Source organism: Hemibagrus wyckioides, linkage group LG18 (assembly GCF_019097595.1).
Source record: "Hemibagrus wyckioides isolate EC202008001 linkage group LG18, SWU_Hwy_1.0, whole genome shotgun sequence".
Lineage (NCBI taxonomy): Eukaryota > Metazoa > Chordata > Actinopteri > Siluriformes > Bagridae > Hemibagrus > Hemibagrus wyckioides.
The window spans coordinates 23,826,772-23,843,778 of record NC_080727.1 but is presented as its reverse complement, the minus strand read 5'-3'; the positions used below and the strand labels follow the sequence as shown (position 1 = coordinate 23,843,778).

The 17,007-nt window shown below is 40.8% G+C and overlaps 1 protein-coding gene across 11 annotated transcripts in view; it reads left to right on the top strand.

Annotated features, from left to right (window-relative positions):
* Positions 1–16,754, top strand: part of cadm1a (cell adhesion molecule 1a) — a 312,964-nt gene extending 296,210 nt beyond the window's left edge. For 7 of the 11 annotated variants that reach the window (XM_058414921.1, XM_058414927.1, XM_058414929.1 and 4 more), the window contains 2 exons: positions 11,603–11,734; positions 12,597–16,754. In XM_058414921.1, the coding sequence (XP_058270904.1) occupies positions 11,603–11,734; positions 12,597–12,715 (251 nt within the window). In that variant the 3' untranslated portion in view covers positions 12,716–16,754. The remainder of the gene's footprint in view (positions 1–11,602; positions 11,735–12,596) is intronic. The other 4 variants (XM_058414928.1, XM_058414930.1, XM_058414920.1 and 1 more) reach the window with 1 other exon arrangement.
* Positions 16,755–17,007: the final 253 nt, after the last annotated feature.

Below are 17,007 nucleotides of genomic sequence, written 5' to 3'. Positions count from 1 at the left end.
GCATACTGTAGCTGTGCTATCTTTCTTTTGCATCTTCTCTCTCTCTCTCTCTCTCTCTCTCTCGCATCAGTGTCCATTTTCACACGCCTCTCTTTTGTAGCCCAAGCACAAACCCTGTTTACCATCTTATTTTCTCGACTGCGCTACTTTCACTGTTGGGGAGAGTTCTCTCTTCTCTGATAACAGTCTTTTTTAGTCTCTCTGGTGTAGCCTAGCAACAAGCTGTTCAAGGAATAAGGGAGGTTTTCAACTGATGTGTGTGTGTGTGTGTGTGTGTGTGTGTGTTGAGGGAGGGGTGATTGGAGGTGGATTCCTTAACAAAAAAAAAAAAAAGCTAGCACATTACCACAGAAAGTAGTCCCATTTGACTATTTTGGCTGTATTGCATGTTTCGCTACTCCTTTCTTCCATTGTCAGGAGAGAGATATATAAAAGGGTTTACAATATTTGAGAGCTTGGCCTTGTTGAAAAAAAATGCCCATCTTGTTAGATGAGCGTGTCGTTCAGTGGAGCTGCGGCTGGAATATGAATCACGCAGCAGGTGAGAAGAAACATGGCTCTGTGGGTCAGATAGATCAAATCCTTATCAGCGTGTCAGTCCTTGTCATCCACTGGCTCTATAGCCTGACACTCGTGCCTGCTATTAATCGCTCCTCTCTCACCCGAACCAGCATGTACAGTATTTACTGCCACACACACACACACACACACAGCCTTGTCCCTCACAGCCTGATTTATCACTATCTTGTCACTGTTTTCAGAGCAGTAAATGGAGAGGACCTTTTCTCCAATCTCTCTCCTTCTATTAGAATGAAGGGATCCCAGATGAATGCTGATTGCGAGAGCCTGCTCATACAGACGTCTCTCTCTCTCTCTCTCTCTCTCTCTCTCTCTCTCTCTCCCCAATATTATTCCACCCCATCCCAGCATGCTCTTTTTTCTCCTCCTCATTTTCAAACCTGATGATTGAACACCATTCTTCTTTATTCCATCATTCTTCTGTTTAATACTTCACCGTACATTCAGACCTGGCAAACACAGAGCTGGCATGTCTCAGCTAGTCGCTCTGTGACATCCAGAGCATCAGGAAGAAGCCAGGTGTAAAAGGAGCCTCTGTGTGGTGCTTCTGATTCGACCAGATATGAAATGACTACACTCTAGCCAAGTGCAAAGTAATGGTACAGAAAAAAAAGAAAAAGAAAAAAACCCTTCCTTTCTTACTTCTCCATTCAACTGAGTTTCTCTTTCATATTGGATGAGAAAATGATTTTCATTTTTTCCCCGTACTTTAACCAAATTTCTGCTTCAACTTTGATAATACCAATTCATGAATAATGTCTTAAATTTTGTCTTCTGAATGCCGAAGTCGCTTGTAACGAAACAAAGCCTGTAAAATGAATAGCGGGCTTTAGAAACGTATGAATAGAAAGCTGCGAGTACCACATGCGAAGCCAAAATTAAGCAAGGGCTTAGTGAGTTTTCTTTCTCTATCTCCCTTCATAACCACTCCAACAATTCATATATATGTATAAAGCTAAGCCTATTTTTAATATGAATGTTTTTCAAACATGGAGCACACAGTGGACATATCAACTGGACATAATACTGTTGATAACAGGAAAGTAGCTTGACTTCACGTGTATAATGCCATAAATTTAAGGCAAATGCATTTTTTTCCTCTGACAAAAACATTACAAATTGTCAGAATATTTTTTTGGTCGTGTTTTCTCTAAAATGTCCGTCACTAGTTGATACAGGTGAGAAGAACATAGTGGAGAGAATCTATGGGCTGGCGTTCTCAGTATGATCTTTACAGTGAACATGCAAAGATCAGGACAATGTGATTAGTTGTTTTATCTGTTACATGAACCTACAAGAAGCTGCCCTTTTGATATGCTGTTGTTCCTGGTGAAATATTGACCAGCTGTCCTGCTCTGCTGCCACACATGGTTTTCCAGTTGGTTTGCTGAAAATGAGGGATGAAAATCATGCCACATGACACTGCATACGTGGGTAATTGTGGTATTTTGCTTGTCAGATATGTCCATACACATCACCAACTGCAAACTGGAATTTCTACTTGAATTTTCATCATTTCTTCTAACAAACATTTCGATGCATTAAATAATCTTTTCTGCAAAATTGAAAGGAGAGAAAGAAGCCCAAAAGCACTGAGATAATAATGTATGCAGTTCAGGTTGTGAGGTTGGTAGGCAGAGATCAACATCTAGTAGGCCTTCTAATGCACTAAGCTCAATTTGATAGGTTTATGTATAATCATAGGACAAGAACATCTTCCAAGACTAGCATTTGCTTTTTTGTTCTTCTCTGTCCACTGGCCGAGAGAGGGCAGGCGCTTAATGTTACCAAAACGGTGTTGCATGCCGATGCCCAGTCGGCACTCTAATCCTCTATCTGAGAGGCGAACATGATGGAAAGGACACACCTGCCAACATGCCTGTCAGGCTCGGCGTGTGTGGAGGAGATAATTGACCAGTCTCTGAACCACAGGGAGCGACCATAGCAGAATGCAGTGGGATAATGACCACTTTGCTCTCAGCTGGACGGCATCAGGTGAAGCAGAAGAGTTTGCGCCTTTAATATCCTCGAATTATCACATGCAGATGCCATTACTGACACAGATTTCATCAATCAAGGGGAGACTTCCTCCATACCTTCGAAACTTCAGTAGTTTTCCAAGCCGTCCAAACTTCTTTCTCTCATACTGTTTTTTTTTCCCTCGAACCTCCTTTCATGAAGGTAGCTGTTTATATACGGCTGTCAGAAGTGCTTTTGTTGGTGTTGTCTTCTGAGTGGCATTTAGGTGAGATAGATAGGACTGCCTGAAGGCTCCTCAAAGGCGATGCACATATGTTGCACTAATTAGTCTGGGAGGTTGGACTGGGACGACTTCGCATAAGCCTCCCTAACTGCTTTCTGCTTCACCAGTGCTGGCTGGTCAGCAGAACGATGAGGCCTGGTGTGGATGGAGTGTTGCATTTGGATAGGGAGGACAAGCCCAGGTCTGAGACTAAGCTGATTTCCCAGTAGGCATTGCTCTATCCATATGTTCAGGAATTTAATCTACAGTAATCTCCATCTCATGATCTTGAGTCTGTAGGCTTAAGCAGGCTCTCAAGCACTGGGGCAGAAGCCGCCGATGGCCAGCCTCATTACTGCTTCCTCCCCTCTCCCATGCTTCCTCATACTTTATCTTGTCTTTCTGGGGTTTTTTGGCAACGTGTATGCAATAAGACTTGTAATAAAGACAAAAAAGACACCTCTCCTATTTCATCTGGAAATTAAACCTTCCTTGACCGTCAATTAAGAGTCTTGACAATAGATCAAAGTCGCCACGCTGAAGACATCTATAGACTCCTTCCTGCTGTCACAGTTACTATACCTGGTCAAAAAGCTCATGCTGGGAAGGGGGAAAAAAACTTTTCTGTTTGGAGCCTATGCTCAGTCGTGTGTGAGCCAACTCGCTTCTGATGTGAAGACTATATGAGAGACACCTGTTCAGGCTTCCACCCACTCAGAAAGTCAAAGGTTTTCATTTGTGCTATCCAGGAACTGGCTAACCCACTGTGAGCTAGACCTGCTATAGTGACTAGACCCACCCAAGCTGAAAAGCAGCCCGAATTACAGTAAAAGAATGATTTTTTTCAGGACCCGTGCTAGCAGTGTCGTCTACATTTTATTAATCGTTTATGATGTAAGGCTTCTTATGGATTCGTGAAGCACATCCTCTGCTGTGCTGCTAAAAAGGCAGTTGACGGTAACTGTTTAACATGCACTGAATCCCAGCCTGTCAAAGTGGCTGCTCTCTGTGGCAATTGGCCATGCTGAAGACGACGACTGGTGTCTTGTCAACCGGCTAGGAGAAATTGCTACTGATACCACTACTCTGGGGAAATGAACAAAGCATCTGAGAAATTCTTTCTGCCTGTGCTAAGTTTGTATGATCCTGGAAGGGACATTTTATCCTGGATTAGCTCTGACAAAACGCACTTCCTTCCTTCCATCTTAAAGCACATGGCAACAACAGTCCCTTGTGGTGTTCTCAGGATTTCTTAATGTTGGACTGAAACGGATACGAAGCAACCTCAGCAATCATAGACAAGAAAAAGTACAAAACGAGGAAAGCAGCACTACATTTAAATTCAGTTTATCGAGAAACACATACTCACCTATCCTATCCATGTCCGTTCAGCTAGTCTAGATTGTCCTCTTTCTGCTGTCCTGCCTCTTGTCACCCACCCTGGCCCAGTTCTGTCCACCCCTGCATACTGTAAATATGGCTCTGCGGGGGTTACCATGGCTGGCAGTAATGATAGAGTTCCAGGCAGAAAGGGGTGGCCGGCATAAAGGAGAAGATGAACAGACATTGAACAGAGAAAAGGGCAACTAGGAAGCTAAGTCAGTTATGGCTCCATTGTTTTTCTCTTCGTCTCTGCAGGATTGCATTACTGAGACATGAAAGATAGGTTCTGACCCTTTGAAAGTGTGAGATGCAGCACAGCTCAGTAATGGGTTCCTTCCCATAATGCTGTTGTGACCGCTAGCCTGCTGTCGCTGTGCCTAAATTGCCAGATAAAGCAGTTGTGGTTTTGAAAATCAGATAAGGATGCATTCTGGTTTAGATTTGCGTTTGTATTTTTTGGGGAAAAAGGCCTCATCAAGTTTCTTTATTTCTGATATAATTACATTTTTAATACGTTTAACCAGCAACCTTTCAGAATAACCCCAGAGATTTCATAGGAGGAAATTGAGTAGAAATTGAATTGAATCTGGTCAGGGTTTGTCGTCGACAATGGGCCATGCTGTAATGTAATCACTAATTATGGCAATTTGTCTGAACAACAAAGAAAAAGTGAGATAGGGACCCTCGTCCTTAATATGCTGTCCTGTTGGGAGCCTGTTGTTGTTTTCATTTGCATTCAGATCACATGGCATATTTGGACAGATGTAGTGCCATGAGGACTACCCAAAGGTTCTCCAGATTTAATGTTGCTTGCCTGCTACAATGATTGCCTTATGTTACAGTCTTTGTTGAATAATGGTAAATTGCTAAATGGAGCTACAGATTGCTGCAGACTGCAATAACTATAAACTAGTCTACTTAGAGAGTGGCGTACTGTTTTATACGCAAACCCATTCCCCTCGACTACACACGACATCCCATTTCAATGAAATATATCAATGTGAAATCCATTCAAATCCATATTTACAATGAGAAACCACTGCATACCTTTGGGTGGTTGGGGTGGGATAAAACATTATACACAAACCTCTCTTTTAAGTGACAGGAAAAGATTGGGTCAATGAGATTTTTAATTACATTTTCACAAAGGCACAGGACTGCTTCTGGGCTGGAGGGACACAGGTAAATGCAGACAGGCTTTGTAATAACACATCTGTCATCCATCTGCCCATAGGCCCAAGAGCAGAGCTCTTTCATTACAGTCTGCTCACACGCTCACAACGGCAATCGCTATTGCTTAATTAGAAGATTAGAGGATCCAATTAGAAGATCTCCTGTCTCAGAGATCAACACATCCTTTGAAATGAGACACTTTTGTTGCCCTGAGGGTCGCCATTTCCTTCTTGTCAATTTGATTGTGCTTGAGCGAGTGCAATGGGTTTCTGCCAGCCTGTGGGCACACTGGCCAGGATGTCCTTCAACAGAGATTTGGGTTTCTTTGGAGAAATGGAAGCCACATTTACATAGTCAGTACTGGAAAGCCATTTACAACGAAGTATAGTGTCAGCCGTGCTTATAAGCTTTTCTTAATGTTCCTTTTACAAGCCTTTTTTATGTTACTTATCACTTACTATAATAAAAGTACGCCTTAAACCAAGGTATAAGTAATATGCAGTAGACTGCAGTGTTGCCTTACTTTATAACGAGAATTGCCAATTCTTTCTGGCATAAAAAAGGCATCCAGGGACAAAACCGTTGAGAAAAATGTCACAGGAATCCTTTTATTTTTCTGACAGACAAAATATGTTGGGTGACTGAAAGCAATCCTTTAGATCTGCATTTATTTCTGTATCTTATCAAGCAGAAGTGCTTATCAAGTATTGGATCCTGCATGTCTGGTGTCATTCTTTCAGGTGACCACCAAATGAGGTTTGATGTCGGATGCGTGTTCATTTAATACCACACGTCAAATTCATTTAGCTTAATGCCGTTTCAGCATATCCTGGAAAAGTACTGGCTGCAAACTTCCATGTGATATTAACAGTAGAAGCGTAAATGCATTTCTAATGAAACCGAGACGTGTAATCAGAACCAAAGGTACAGTACTAAATAAAACTCTTAACCCAGGTGTCCATAATAGTTGGGGCTTGAACTGAAGACTGCTCTAATATGCAACATGCGCTCAGTGATTTTTTCTTAAATTGTCTCTTTTAGCCAGAATGCAGTAGCGCAGGCTGGCGCATTTATAACAAACCTGCAAGTAAGTATTACATTTAGACACAAACTGTAAACTATCATGATAGATTTAGCAAAGACCAGTCTAATTGTTCACAGGAGGATAAAAATCTATTGCTTCTTGAATTTCATTTGAGAACGTTATTAGAACTGGCCAATGATTGCCAGAATCCATGCTGATAAAACAACGGCTGTCTTAGCCGGAGGAAGTTAAGTAATTACCTATGAGAGCAGGAACAAACGTAGCTACAGGCTTAGCTCATGTAGGAAGAAAGATCAGTGCCCTTTTTCTCCGCATTTTTCATTGAAAGACTGCATTCGACAACACTGTGAACTTTGGTAATGGTCACAGATCTTTTTTTGTTCATATGAATTCTAGACAATTCAACGATTTCTTTTTAATCTTATGATAAAAAAGCATTCAGAAGTGATAGTGAAGAGATAAAGACAATGCATGTTGGGGTCATGCTGTAGGATCGTGATAAAGGCAGAGAATACCTGGATCGATACATAATAGTTTGCCTTGCTTTATCTCTTTGTCCACCACGCACCATGTTCTAAAGACTCTAATAGTGTGAGCGTGATGACAGACAAGGTCACACCTTTTGTTTCCTCTGCAAGTCTGAAGATGTGCTTCAGGGAAACACTGCCGCATTTATTTGATGACCTTCTCTGGTCAATTGTCCAACTACAAATCAACTTTATTGTCTCAGGTGACTCCTAACCAGTGGACATGAACTCCATCATCAAAAGCCAGTTTCGAAGCGAACCAGAATGGAAAGCCCCTGAGACCTCTTCTGAGACCCTCGGAGCGAAGAGTGTGCTCTTCTTATTCAGGCCAGATTGCTTTTGCACTGGTACTTCACCAGTCCTGGCATTGCACCTAGCTTTGTTTGTTTACTCGCTAGCTTTCCATCTGCTGGTTGTCTTCATTTGGACTTTGAACGCTGGAATTAAATGTCAGCCTCAGGTTTCCTCTTCCCTTTGTGCCGCTGCGAGATGGGACTTGTGGAGAGTTTGTGGGGCTTTTAGTTCTGTCCATTACATCACTCCTCTTTAATACCATCCTCCCCATGGGTTTTAGTTTGAAGCTTTGCAACTGATGTGATGCCTCAGTACGGGTTTGATATTCTTTTTGAATTTGCCATGTTTGCGAGCTAAAAGTGAATCCCGCTTGCAAAGCTGCTCAAATTGATACTAATCATATTTTCCACTCAATCTAAAAGCTAATGCAGTGAATTGGTGCAGGCACATTTAGAAAACCATATGGCAGAGAGCAGTCAGGTTAAGAGGTGTTACATAAACACCTGCGCCAGTGCATTTTAACCTAATGGTTTGTTCTTTGCCCATTGGTTTTATGGACGAATGTTTGGGTTTGGTACAGATCCTGTGTCTGGTGTTACACAATTCTGCTAGGTTTTCCACAGACCTTTTATCCAGCTCTTGCCCATAAGCCAGAACTGAGCTTGGCTGAAGGTTTCCCTTTGGTCGAGCCTGCAGAGTTCCATATACAGAACGTTGTCTGTCGTTTTTCTCTACAGTCCAGCCAGTAGCCCCTGGTGTGGATGCCAGGAGTCTGTAACAATCCTACATCACTACAGGACACAGATTTTTGAAAGTGTTCTCTGTCCAAAAACTGGATAGAGCTATGCTTTGTAGCTTGTCCACACTGCAACTTGAAACCAAGTGTTCATTTTTGTTTGGTGAGGGAATTGTTTTGTTTTTGTTTTTTTCTTTATTCCAACAATGATCCTCTGCCAGCTATCTGAGATGATTAAACTGAGGTAGGGTGTCGGAACGCAGTAATGGTCTTCCTTTAGTAGTTTCCATTACAGTAATATAACTTCAAATTGGGAATCAGAAGAGAAAGCATCATCGTTTCCGAAGAGCTAACTCCACAGTCCCTGTCTCCAGATCCAGCTTTAGAAATGATGAATTCAAGAACCATGCCCTACCTTTCCTCACACTCTCGTCTAACCCCACAGGCTTTCCAGTCCCTTTCATCACAATTCTAAGTGTTAAACACGAGTACTGTTTGCGGTAATCATTCACCAATAAGCAGCATGCAATACATTTGATTATCTTATCTATTGTACTCAATTGAGATGAGAGCGAATTTTAGGGGTTTCATTAAGACACCAATTTCTCAGAATTATTGAATATTCTGGAGGCAAACTGTCTCGATGAGATTAGACATGGTTGTTTGAGAATTACTCACTTCTAAACCATCTGCCTCTCAAATTACACATTACCCAAACTGCTTGGCTCACAGTGGACCCTTATTGAATTAGAATTCCTTCATTGTGCTAAGAGTGGCTCTGGATACCTGTGTGCCACATGCAGCAAGAGCACAAGCTTCAATCTTCTCTTTCATTGTTGTGGCTGTTCTCTGCACACCCCTTCATTTGTCTCCTGACAGTGGAGAGGAGTGGAGCAGGGGGAGGAGGAAGCACTGAGAGAGAAAGAGGGAGCGATGGAGAGAGAAATCTTTAAAAGTTGGATGGGATAGGACAGCCCTCTCCACTTCTTGTACTCCACTTGTTAAGTTAATTGCTATCAAGTCCACTCAATCTCCAGTTTAGCAGAGCCAATAGTCAGAATGACAATATATCAAATGAATGATGACACACTTAAAACTTTTATCTGTCCCATATACCAAGGCGGAATGACGGCGCTAGACTTGATCAGATCATATTTCTGTTATGATCTATAAGGAATAAAACCCAACAGGACATGCTGTTATAGGAAACTAATCGACAGCAGGGTGGTGACATGAAGCAGATTACAGCAATTTGCCAACTAGCTTTTTAATTAAAGAATGTCAGGCTGTACTTTTTATTCATTTCTAGTTGCTTCAGTAGAGTTTAATTATAGTCACTGCTCTGCCTCTTACAGTTTCAAAGCATTGTCACTGATAACTTCTTCCAAAATGCTAAATAAACATCTCCTCACAGAAAATGTCAACGGTTACTATAGAAACGATAACGTAGTAGGACGAATAGATTAATATGGGCCTTGCAGCTGGAAGAGGTCTGAAAATGAATCAGAATGGAACCTTCAACAGCTCTATGAAAACAGTTCAAAATGTGAAATGCATGCATGAACCAAAGATTCCAAATGCTTTAAAAACATGCTGCTGCTTAGTCACTTGGACTCGATGCACTTGTCATTGCTGTAACTGAACTTATCTGACAGAACACATGCATATTAGATCAAGAAGCGTCTCCTGTCTAGGTGGCAGGTAAACTCAAGATGAATGAAGTGATTCTATAGCATGTTTATCCCTCCTCCTATCTTTATTTTCTGGGTTGCTACTGACGGAGCCCGGCTCACATTAACATCTTAATAAGAAAGTGTGTTAAAGCATGTCTTTACCTCCTCATTGAAAAGAGTGAATTGGGTGTCAGGCAGATTCCTATTGACTTTAATTGAATCTGCTGTCTACATGGGGACAGAAAGCATCTTAAAAACAACACTATCAGGTTTATCAAGTAATTTTTGGTTGTTTTTGGCAGCTACCACTGTGGTATTATTTCCCCCTGCTCCCAGTCTCACACACAAGTTGTTTATAAGGTGAGATTGGGTGGGATGTTGTACAAGCACACCGATGTGTGTTTTCACGGTTTTTGTTATCCTCTAATAAGTTGTGGCCTGTCGGTTTTTGTTTTTGAACTCCCTCAGGAAATCCAGCAGCCCTCAGATTTAGACCAGAGATGAGTGTGGGAGATTGCCGTGAGTAAACACATAGGGCTGATCAACTCCTCGTGACTGGATTACCAAGCGCTGGATTGCTCGGCCGCTCCGGCAATCCTCGCCTCCTTCCTTTTCCTTCGCTGTCCTTTTCAATCAAGTCAGAGGGTGAATTTTTTGGCCAGGCGTTACGGAACAGTAAATATAGACTTTGAAATGCACTAGTGGATGTGTCTGTCTTAAGATTCATGATTTTTCAGGCCTTTGCTTTACTTTTTTTCTTTTTTCGATGAGTTTGTGTTGTACTGAGGGAGTGAGCTTGAACTGTCTTGGATGTGAGGTGAAGATGAATCCTAACAGAGTGCTGGCTCCAGCCCATTTTCCTTTCCCATCTCCCACCAAACTCTTTAATTTCCGAGCTAAGTGTGAAATATTGATGAAAAATTTTGAGGCTCCTTCTCACCATGAAAGAACCAATCAAGTCCACAAACCAGCATTAACTTTGGGTTGTCATGGATGCCTACACTTGATCAATAAACTTCACATATCATTACAGCCGGCTGCATCTGAGGTGCCTGCCTTGTTCTCGGCCCGAAGTGGTAGAAATCTTTCTTAAAAATTGCCTGTGATTCACATTTTTAGTCTCGAGGGCAAAGTGTATTTCAGTGCCAGATTCGTTTAAGGTGTAGTACTGTGCTTTTATGCTACTGATATGAGGACATGGACCTTTCAAGTCAAACCCTATCTCTTTTATAAGAATTGTTGCTCTGTTAACTGCTTTTCTGCTTTCCTCACTACTTTCTTTGCCCACAGCTCTGGTGGTTTGTTTTTCTCGCTTAAGCAGAGGGTTCAGCTAATTGGTCTACAAATCTTCTTATGAGCTGTGGTAAAAAAACAACAACAAAAAAAAGGCTAATAACATAATAACATGTTACGTTGAACTACTAATGGACTACTTTGTTTGAAATGTCCAGTGCATGTGATTGTATGTTAAATGTTCTAACATTTTCCATTTTCCCAACTATCTGTGTGCTAAGGTCTTTGAAGATTCAGAGGTCCATTAAAAAGTCTGTTTAATGGAAGTGGCTAGTTTTTTAACCTCAATAAATACATTCTATAAGTAAACACATAAAGAACCCTAATGGTCACTTCCATTAAAAAGAGGACTTTTTCACCCCAGTGCCCTTTGCCAATAAGTCCTAAGTTTGTCCTGGAATAGATATGGCCCAGTTCCCAGGCTTACTTAAAATGATGCTTCTTCTGAAAAGAAAATAAAAGGAACATGCTTGCTGTTTTGTAAAATCTCAGATTGTAAATTGTTTATGACACTTGTAAATTGCTTTTTAAGACACACTCTAAGGAGTGCAACCCTCTGAGAATCTTCAAAACCCTGCTATTTGCCTTTTTTAAGACTTCTCCAATCTGTTATTTTTAAGGTGTCCACTTTTCTTTCTGTATTTTTTTTTGTCCCAGTAGACTCCAGAGCAGGAGCAGGAGCTCAAAGAGCGGTGGACCATGCCGTCATTGGAGGGGTGGTGGCCGTCGTGGTCTTCGCCATGCTTTGTCTTCTTATCATTTTGGGCCGATACTTCGCAAGACACAAAGGTACGTAGGCAGCTCATTACCACACAAATTGCACTCTCTTAGTAAGATGAGGTCAAGAGACCCGGTAATTATTTAGGCCACGATTTCCAGTGGAAAGGACTCTGTGAAGGCGCGGCGTCTTGCCGTGGAACTGCTACGATTCTTTGTGGCTGGTGCGTGGCTGAGATCGGCATCCCTCGGGGCTCAGAGTGGTTCTGTGTTTTTATTATGTAGAGAGAGTCCAGTTTTCATTGCGGCTACTGCTTTCATTATCAAGCAGTAGACTGTAGGGACAGGAATAATACCACTCGGAAATGAAGTTTGAAGTGGCGTTGTTATTCCCACCACCTTGTTACATTTTGAAGGTTAATCCTGAAGCGCAAGTCGGCGGGAATGGAAAACACCGGCGTCTCTGATTTGGAGAGGTTTTTCATGGAAATTGAAGAATATATTTTCATAAATTAATGGTGACTTTGAACAAAACGATCAACAGGCTTGTTCTTCAGAAACATGTGCCATGCCCATTTTGCAATGATTTGCTGGTTTTAATGGTGCTCATTTGCCATTGCAAATGAGAGCTGCGGAAATGTATTCTGTAATCAAACTGTCTCCCATGTTTTATCATCTGAAATTGGTTTGAGGCGCCTGCTACGTTTGCATATAAAAAGCAGCGCAGTGGTACAGCCTGCAGCGCTGCGCGCACCTTACTTACAGGCATCCCACTCGCATTTTAAAGTCTGTGTGATCGACACTCGCTGTAAATTAAAGAAGCCACTCCAGACAGTCTTTTAAGATCCACCGGTTGCATCAGTCAGATGCCGTAGGGTGTGCAGAGAGTATTACTTTTATCATCATCATACCTTTCTGTGAAACTTCTCTACAGGTACCTACTTCACACATGAAGCGAAAGGGGCAGACGACGCGGCCGACGCAGACACGGCCATCATCAACGCCGAAGGTGGACACAACAACTCGGATGAAAAGAAGGAATACTATATCTGATTGTACAAATCTCTGGTGGTGTTATTAATATTATTATTATTGTTTTTTTTTTTGGTTTTTTTTGGACGGTTGGGATGGGAGGGGCATGGAGGGGTTAAGAATGGGGACTGTTTTGTTGGTTATTTTTTTTGTTCTTCTTCTTCCTGGGGATTGAATGATGTAGACTACATGGACACCTGAATGATTTAGCCATTGTCTTTGTGGAGTCGGAGCTGGTGGGGATAAAGGGTTGGTGGTCAGTGGGTGGAGGGGATGGGATGGGAAAGGGGAAGGGCTGTGGTTACCAGATGTTACCATGTATCACTATAGAAAGCTTCACCATTGAACACCTCCCAAACTGCTGGTACTATTCTATTTTTCTTTTTTCTTTCTCTTCTTCAGTTCTGACCATTTGCAGAAACTTCTGTGCCTTGTTCTGAATTTCTTTTCTCTGTCAAGCTTTTGGTTTTGAACTCCCGACTCGGCATGCTTCCCCGAGCATAAGCGAAACCCTCGTTCCTTTATCCGTGTTCCTTTTACCAGTGTCGCAGTCTGCTTTCCTATGAGGGTAAATATACACAGCGCCTCAAGACACCCCTGCACTGTGTAGGCATCAAGTTCTTCTACTGCAAACCAAAATCCCATCATATCCGATCCTCTATACTGTGAGAAGGCCAGGTTCTATGGCATCATTTTCCACATCCTTTTAGTAATTCCAGAACATGTGTATTACATTTTCAATATCCAAGAATTCAAAATGAGGAAAAGTAAAAGTATGACGCGTTAAAGACCATTCCATCCCGCTCAGTTCTACGTTAGTGCTATAGGAGGGCACTGCACCTCCTTCTATCTTGGCAGGCCTCTCTGCATTGCTATGAAACATTGCTTTATTTTCCTTTTTTAAATATTGCCTCGGTGTCATCTGTTTGTTTTTCACATCACATGTGCCAGTACGACGTGCAGGCGAATTATTTTCATCTTGACATGGTGCACTTACAGAGGCACGCTGTTTGGTTGCACTCAGCTAGATGGTGTTGAAAGCCTTTTTTGTGGATATTTATTGCTTTGGTAAAATATCGTCTTTTTTTTTTAGTTACTGTCATTCGGAAATGTTGCAAAAAAAAAATCCATAATGGCAAAATTATTGCCATGGCATAAAAAAGGTCAAATGCTTTTTTTTGTTGTTGTTGTTAAAAATAGATGCTCTAGCTTTCTTGAGCTGGTGGTGATGGTCCTGTAGCACATGCTTATCTGACTACCTAAAATATTGTCAACGCAAACTGTGGGTCTGTTAGTACAGTAGGTTTTAGATTTTGGTTTCAGTATATATGACTTGACAAGTGTAGGATGCAACCAAGATGTTTCTTTTGGACTGTGGGATGTTCTATAATATAATTATACTACCTAAAGACAAATCCTCAACACTTCCTCATGTAGATGTTGTAGTTATGTGCTAATGATGACAAGCCCCAGTCGTGATATGGTACATATCGATCCGCTACATTTCGACTTCACCGATTATCTCGAGCTTTATTAGTGGCGCAGCTAATCTAAATGCTGACTCTAATGTTTTAAGACAAACTGAAAAAAGAGAGCCAATGTTTAGTCAAAGGTAACTGATTATATTATGAAATAAACAGGACAACAATCAGAATTCAGTCCCAGTGCTCCATCTCTGCGTCATCAGCCTACCTGATTGGCTCTGTTGGATTAGGAATAGAATTGAATTCTCCAGGAAATGGTTTGTGATTAGTGTTTAATCAATTTAAAAAGGTACATAAATGCCTTCCCATGTTCCTGACGCAAGGTTATAGAGATATAGAGATTTCTATAATGGACTTTTTTTTAGCTTTGGTCACAAGTTTGTTCTTTTTTTTATTCATCTCCAGAAGTCCAATTTTGCATAAAGATCATACAGTTTTACTGATTCAGCATTTATCAGAGTGAATCAGAATAGATTTTTTTGAACTCGGTGTAATAGTCGGATTTGTTAATTCATAAATCGGCTTTTTGGAGCACGTCCTTTCTTTTTGTTTTTTCTATCAAATTCAATAAGCGACTAAAGTCAAAGCTTTATAAATTGGCCCTGGCCCTCAGCTTCACTTCACCAGCATGACGACGAACACGGTCACGATCGTTTGTATGCTGCCAACGTACTGATCAAAAGGTGAACCGGTCAGACGGGAAGTTGGACATGACAAATCCATACTAAACAACAAACAAACAGATTTATGTACTGTATTTAATCTTATGTGCAGCTCCACCAACTCTGCAAACTGAATCGATGTAGGAATTCCCAGATGGTTTTCAGTGGGACCGATCAGCCCCGAGATGTGTATATATATGCTCATCATTAATGTAACCCGCACTCGTCTTTCACCTTCTGTATATTACACTTTATCGCTGAAGCTAACAGAAATCCAACACGTCGAACACACTGGTGTTTCTGCTGTCGCTCTGACATCTGGTTTAAAAAAGGAAAAAAAAAAACCTGAAGAAAGCAGGGCCTTCTTCCGAACGCATCCTGTACCCTCTGGATGAAGAAAAAAAAAAAGCTTCATTTCACGTACGTGAAAATATATAAATATATATATATATATATAAAAGCATCTGTAGCTCAGCCGACAAAAGTGTATGTGAATGTCGTTTTCCAGAACTCCGACTCTTCCTCTCATGTCAAGTGCAAACCGATCAGTGTAAAGCTGAGGGTACTTTTTATGAAGTTATGGTTTTTGCTCGTCACATTGTGCTGTTGAGTAGACACCATGCCCTGCTGACCTCTTGTGTGTAAATAGGACAAATGAGGTTAAGGAGAAATCACTGTCACGCTTTGCTTTATTTTGTTATTTAAAATTTTTAAAAAATACACCTTCGCTAAACTTTCAGTATGTATTTGACCATTAGAAAGCTTCTTTATTCTTCATATTTTATAGCACAGTACAGAAAGAATGTCTTACAGTTCCGAGGTGTAAGTAGAGATGTGCGATTGTGTGACTTTTCCATAGTGGACTTTGTTTAGCTTTGGTCAAAAGTCTGGTGGCTTCAATTCACGCAAGATCTCAGAGTCCATCCTTCGACATTCGCATCCGTGGAAAAAAAAATAAAAATACAGTTTTACTGATTCAGTGGTCGTTTAGACTGGGCCGGTGTACATTTTGTTAAACTTGATATGTTAGACCTATTTTAAATGTGTCGGTTGTGGTCTTTTGAGGACTTGAACGTCCAAAATAGGACTCTATGGAAATGCAGCTTTGTGCAAAAATTGTTGTTTTTAAACACCTCCATTTTTGTCTGTTATTTGTACAGTGGAAAAAAAGGTCCAAAAATCGCAAACTGCCTGTGGTGAAGTGTGAATTTGGGAATTTGGATTTTCGCGCATTTTGTCTTCTTTTATACAGCTACAAGCGTCGTTTTCACGAATTTTGGCGGCCCCTTGTTAAATAGTGCAACAGTGTTAATGTATTTAGAATTGAAATTCATTTCTTATTTGATTTAAATTTTTTTTGTTGTTTCTGCCCTGCCTCAGGTTCACCCACAACAAACAAACAAACACTAATGTTTGCATCTCAGGTAGATTGCAACGTCGAGCCCCTCTCATTAACGAAGTCGCTAAGAATCAATCGGAAGAATCAGGAGGCGAGAGAAAAGAAAACGGTTAAATTTTGCATTACGGTTGTACATTTTTCTCTAGTTCTTTAATATTCGGTCACTGTACACAAAATGTCGAGTATTCATTTTAAACCTAGTTCATGAAGAAACAACTGCTGGAAGACGCAAAAAGACAGAAAGTCAAGCATCAGATACAAAACTCAGCATATTTATCAGTCTGGCTCCAGATGTTGGGTTGGATCACTTGAAAGATTTGGATGTTTTTCACCCATAGATTTAGGTTGAATTTTTTTGTCTCTCTGCTGTACTTGGGCAATGTTACTGTGTATTAATGAAAACAAAAAATATCCACATTCCCATGCACATTTTGTATTGGTTCATTTTAGACATTTTTACAAAAATGGAGAGTTCTTGTCTTAATAAAAAGAAAAGATATTAATGTTCAAAGTAATTACTGGATTTGGTGTTTTCTTCTTTTTTGTCCTTTTGCTACACATAAACTGATTTCATGCTTCTACAATCAAATGGTGTTCAAGTTCAAGTGTGACCATGTATGCCATCAGCTAATTGGAATGAATTATCATAGAACTTTCTTTAATATAGCCTTTTCTCTTCTTATCACGAATATAATGTTAGATGTGCTGGAGTGGAAGAAGAAGTAAAAACAATAACTCTATCAACATATTTTCTCTGTTTTGATGAAT